The following is a 5,470-nucleotide window of genomic DNA, read 5'->3' as shown; positions in this document are numbered from 1 at the left end:
AGGAAAGAACAAAATCAATAACTCAACAGAATAAAAGCAAAAGCCGCAGTGAACGAGTTCTGTGTAGACCCAACACATCTTTCACTTCTCCCTTGACACACACACACACGCACACACACGCGCCTTCCCTTTTGATCTTCTTCCTCGCGTTTTTAACTTTGATTTACTTTCTTTTTCCATGGCGTCATTGGACACGTGCACACGCAGGAGAAACAGAGAGAGGGAGAGAGATGAAACAAAGAAACAACAAAAGCAACGGCCAAATCGTGGGGCACGTCATTTACCGTCCATCGTGTTCCACATGCCTGCTTGAATGTACAAAGACGCTTACGCCCCCGCTTCATCGATATCTGGCGGCTCGGGTATATCCTCGCCCATAATCCAGTTGGCCCGGCGCAGCAGCTTAAAGAGTGCGACAACGGCAGCGAGCTTTTCAGCCTCCGCCCCGAGTCCCAGCGTCGTCTCCACCTCCCTTACAAAGGCCTTGGCGTCAAGGTACAACTGGAGCGTCATTTTGTCACGGTCCGACGCGGTTTCTTGCGTGGGTCGCACGCTAGCAGCCGCAGCCGCAGCCGCAGCAGCCGAAAAAGAAGAAGGATGACCATGCCCCGAAACGGCCTCAGCCTCCGGCCCACGCCCACCGTTTGTTGTTTCTTTACGACGCCGCAGCTTTTCCCAACTCTCTTCCGTCTTCTTCGCCGTCACAAGTGTTTCCTTCGCAAGTGTACGAAAACGGCTCGCCACCTCAATCACCAATTCCACCATCATACCATGACGCGTCGCTGGGGGCAATAACGTGCGCACGGCCGTATAAAAGCGCTGTAGTGGCTCTATTGTGCTGGCGACATACCACGACGGCGTCGTAGGGAATGGCTTACGCATGTGTGAGTACGCCGATCTCACCGAACGAATATTCTGAAGACCGACAAGGCATTCCTCCGCCAGGCGGTTCTGCACCACTCGATGGAGAGAGACGATGGCGCTACGACACGTGTCTTGTGTGAGAAGCTGCAGAAGAGGCGATGTGGCGGGGAACGGCTGTTGACTCGCCTTTTCTAATCGCATACGAAATGGCCCCTCAACGTACGCCGCGAGGTCCTCAAGATCGACACAGGCAGTCATGACAGCATACAGACAGTCCTGCATTGAAGCTGCATCTTGGGCAGCCTCCGCGTGCTCGAGCAGTTTTTGCACCACCCTACGCATTGCAGCGGCCGCCTCACGAATGAACTTTGGCGTCAAGATGTAAATGTAAACTTCAGGCGAGAAGAGCCAATCCAGCGCCTCCCGCAGTTTTGTGAAAAGCTCCATGCGGAACCCAGCATCCCCCACAATGTGCTCTTCCGGCTGCTTCGGTGCTTGCCGAGCCAATTGCTCCCATGGCGTTGCACAAAACGCTTGAATCGCATCGTCTATTTTCTTCGATAACTCATTGGCCCGTATCGTGCCGTACACGTCTGTGTTCCACTTGTGCCTCCAGAGTGCAACATCAGGCGACTGCATCAGCGCCTGCAGCTCCTCTGCGGAGCTGCAGTTAGCCACCATGAGAGCAAGCAGCTCATGTGCCGCGACGTAGCGCTTCTGAAAGGCGTCAGCCACGCTAATGTCGTAGAGCGAGACAAGCTTCTTCACGACCGCCTCGCACACGGCAGGCCAGACAATCATGGGAATCGGCAAGACAGCACCTTCAAAAGACTCCCAAAGTAGCGGTACGAAACACAGGACCTTCGTCTCCAGTTGCTCCCGCAGATCTGCCAGGAGATTGCTTGTGTCCCCGAGACTGTAGCGGGCTTGTGTGGCGGCCCGCCATGAGAGCACAGATTCAAGCAGCGGCCGCAGAATCCGCTCACGGTACATGCGGCAAAATTCCCGCACTTCACCAGCTGTGCGGTACAGCCCCATGACTACACGCAACGCGGGCTTCAACTCTTCTCGTGGGTCCTGCAGATAGGCCTCATGAAGTGCAAGATACGCGTTTGAAAACACCCGATGTGCCAACTGCGTGCCCTCGCGAAGAAGCTCCGACGCCTCCTCACACTCCCTTGCACGTTGCGAGAGCCGTGGCAGAGTCTGATAAAGAGCCTTCCATTGCTGCACTGTGACGGCAATATCAAGAAGCGCCTCACACACGTGTGGACTGCCCGCCGCCATTGCCATAGTTGCCAAGGAAAAGCTGTCGCTGTGTCTCAGCTGCTGCTGCCGCTTGGCGTCAGCCGCCGTGGAGCGCATACAAGTGGGAAGCGCCTCAACTCGCTCAGAGAGCAAATCAAGCATAAGAAGAAGCTTAAGAAAACTCACATCGAAGAGACGGGCCAGTTCCACCTCGGTCGCGTCTCCTAGTTGGCTATGAACTGCCTCCTCAAGCTGCGCGAGTTTCTCCAATGCCCCCTCCACTTTCTTCACGGCGGCGAGCACGGGCTGCTGCACGCAACGCAGCTCGTCCTGCATCCCAACAAGGTGCCCAGAGACCTTTACAAAGGAGTCGTGGACCTCCATGTTCACGTGCCGCAAAATGCTGCTGTCCAAAAACTTTGCGAACGTCTCGAGGTCACGACACAAACTACGGAGCGGCACGCCGTGGTCCAGCTTCTCCTGGACAAACAGAAAGGAATCAAACTCGAACGCGACACCGAGGCCGCCCTGCTGGTGGTCGTTGTTGTGCTGTGACACCGCGTCAGGCCCGGCGCCGTCTTGTTGCCTTTCCTGCACGTCGTCGGTCGCCACGTTGTCCAACGCCACGCCAAACTCGTGTTCGCCGAAGCAGAGCTGAATAAGCTGCAGCTGCTCCAGATCCACACCGGCTTGCTTCGCAGCGCTCTCCCTGCGGCCGTCGCTCACGTCATCGTGCCCCACCTCCCCCGCATGCAGCGACATGTGGAGGCCAATTGCTTCTGCTTCCTCGCACCTCTTGCTCGCCACCCATGCGGACGTGTGTAGCGCGCGCGGGGGAGAAAGCGAGGGAGTGGGGAAAAAATAGATGTCAGGGGTTTGGTTCCAGCAAAATTTAAAAAGGAATAGGGGATAATTCAAAGGCGGAAGCCAACAGAATCCGGGAAAAAGTATGTCACCCAGGCACCCATGTGTATTTTCGATTACATACACACCGTGCTGCGTCCATCGCTCGCCACAACAGCGTTGCACTCTCCGCAAAGAAACACCGCAACACCCACTTCCACGCCATTCTTTTCTCCTCCACTACTCTCCTTTTTTTTTTTTGCCATTTGCGCCACACCACCGCGCGTTCATTCCCTCCTGGATATTGCTTTCTTCGTTCTCTCCCTTTTTGGTCACCTGCCAGCTGCCATCACTGCATCACCTGGGGAGAGTCCACACGGGCGGCTTCGGCGATGCACTCCATGTGCCGCCGCTTCGCCTCACCACTGGAGACCCCCTCCATAAACTGCACACGCTCGGCGTTGTGCCGCTCCTCCCGCAGCCAAGTGAGGTTACCGCGTGTCTCTTCCTGATTGCGTGGTACGTATACGGCCTTACCAAACTGCCAGTCTAAATGAAACATGCGCTCCCATTCCTGCAGCAGTGTGTCGCGCGTGTCCACTGGTAGGGCGTGCACGAAGCCGAGCTCTGGCTGCAGTGGACACTGCTGCATCACCGCCAGGGCGGCTGGGGTTACGCGCCGCCGGTCATCAGGTCGCGCAGCAGACACGTGTGTGAGGACGTAGTCAATGATTGCCTCCACGCTGCGAAGTTCCCGTCTGTCGGCAGACGTGGGACTTAGTCGAAACACGCCCTCTACCACCTGATAAATGACACGTTCTCGCAGCGTCTCCTCCTCGAATACGAAACTCTCAATTATGCGTCGCTCGGGCAGGGCGGTGAGCGGGTTTCCTTCAAAGTCCAGCCGTCGCAGTTCGTATCCGTCGCGTTGTGTCTCGGCAAAGATGACATCGGTGAGTTTACTAACGAGGTAGTCGCGAATCTCCGCATCTGACATACCTAAAACGACTGTCGTGAACTCCTCATCCCACGCAGGCGGCTTTGTCGCCACCGCCGTTGCCCCAGACGTGTTTGGCCTGCCCTTTCTTGCGTATTTGGTCGGTGCAACGTTCGGCAACCACGGCTGCTGCGTATGCCACCACTTCCACGCGAAGGCAGAAGTGCCCCGTGTCACCCCGGCACCTTCAGGATTGAAGCGCTCGACATATGGCAACGGCCTGTGTGAGTGGCTCTGATCCCACTTGCTTATGCCTTGTGCCTGCCGCTGCCACCGGTTGAGCTCGCGATACTTTTGCATGTGGGGGCGACCACGCCGCAGCACATTGTGGTGTCGGGACTTGCGGTACACGGACGATAAACGCAGCATGCCTGCCTACTTCCTATCGCGTACGCGTGCCTTGCAGTTGTCGAACCAAATGTCTGCTACCGAAGGGCAACTGACACCTCCCTATTTCTTCCTTGCATCGGTCCACGTAGCATGTGTGTGTGTGTGTATTTTAAGATACGCGCACGCAGAGAAAGGGATAAAGAAGTAACGAGTGGGGCAGTGAGGCCGAGAAACAGGCACGCTCGAGACGGTGAGTGACGGCACTGCAGCGGCCAAGAGGGACGGAGCGCGCCGCCCCCCGTCGTGTGTTTACCACAATATGAGGGAAACGGGGTAGGGAGAAGGGGGAGGCAGGGGGGACCGAAAAACGAAAAAAAAAAAGGAAAATCTACGCGCTCAACGGCAGCTGCAGCAGCGCAGATAAAACACACGAACACACGCAGTACAATAGAAAAGAAGAAGAGAATAGAAGATAAAAAAAAGTCACGCATCAAATCATCCTTCTTTTTTTGACCTGCTCCTTCTGTTCGGGGACGACAGGAGGAGGAGGAGGAGGAGTTGAATTCCACTTCAGTTTAGTCTCTGTTATATACATATATATACAAGTTTTTCCTCAAAGCATCACTCGCTCCTCTGTTCTTTCGTTTCATGTCTGCAGCATCCCCCATTTGCTGCTTCGTAGCAGCGTCGACGCGAGTGTCCGTTGCGCCGCGTGGAAGCATTAGCCTGCCTCCTCCCTCTCACTCGCGCCCTCGCACAGACGCCCGCGGAGAGACACTTCTGCACGCTTTTATACCACGTGCGCCTCCGTGTGCGTGTGAGGCCGCGCGTACTCTTGCGGATATTTTTTTTTGCGTCCCTCCACATTTTCCTGCGCCAAGACAAAAATAATACGCATGCGACGGCACGCCACAGTCGCAGAGAGACGCACGAAAGAACTGGCGAGCCCCAAAACGAAAAAAACTGGAAGGAAAAAAAGGTGGGAGAATACAACACTTTGACGTCAAGGCGGTCAGAGTGGTGGGAGACACCAACCCACGGCTCCCAAGAGGTAAGCCCCGCCGCACCTCCCCGCGCGCTGTCGCTTCCACTGCCCGCTTTAACGAAAACATGACGACCTTCTCCTCGCTCACCCTCTTGTGCTTCCCTTTTGACACTCCGCCGAGATGCAAAAATAACAACAATAAA

The 5,470-nt window shown here is 55.8% G+C and overlaps 2 protein-coding genes across 2 annotated transcripts, besides 4 other annotated features; both read right to left on the bottom strand.

Annotated features, from left to right (window-relative positions):
• Positions 1-95: 95 nt before the first annotated feature.
• Positions 96-119: a microsatellite.
• Positions 120-207: 88 nt separating this feature from the next.
• Positions 208-231: a microsatellite.
• Positions 232-327: 96 nt separating this feature from the next.
• Positions 328-2,874, bottom strand: Tco025E_00658 (putative conserved oligomeric golgi complex subunit; the record flags this gene model as incomplete). Its single annotated transcript, XM_029367598.1, has 1 exon — positions 328-2,874. One exon carries the CDS (start codon positions 2,872-2,874, stop codon positions 328-330), a length of 2,547 nt encoding a protein of 848 aa, XP_029232310.1.
• A 430-nt stretch (positions 2,875-3,304) lies between these two features.
• Tco025E_00657 (uncharacterized protein) lies at positions 3,305-4,321 on the bottom strand (the record flags this gene model as incomplete). The annotated part of the gene is made up of 1 exon (XM_029367597.1): positions 3,305-4,321. One exon carries the CDS (start codon positions 4,319-4,321, stop codon positions 3,305-3,307), a length of 1,017 nt encoding a protein of 338 aa, XP_029232309.1.
• Positions 4,322-4,728: 407 nt separating this feature from the next.
• Positions 4,729-4,765: a microsatellite.
• A 55-nt stretch (positions 4,766-4,820) lies between these two features.
• Positions 4,821-4,840: a microsatellite.
• Positions 4,841-5,470: the final 630 nt, after the last annotated feature.

Source organism: Trypanosoma conorhini, assembly GCF_003719485.1.
Source record: "Trypanosoma conorhini strain 025E chromosome Unknown Tco_14.4_contig_00016, whole genome shotgun sequence".
Lineage (NCBI taxonomy): Eukaryota > Euglenozoa > Kinetoplastea > Trypanosomatida > Trypanosomatidae > Trypanosoma > Trypanosoma conorhini.
The sequence above is the reverse complement of the archived record's forward strand: the minus strand, read 5'-3'. Positions and strand labels throughout refer to the sequence as shown.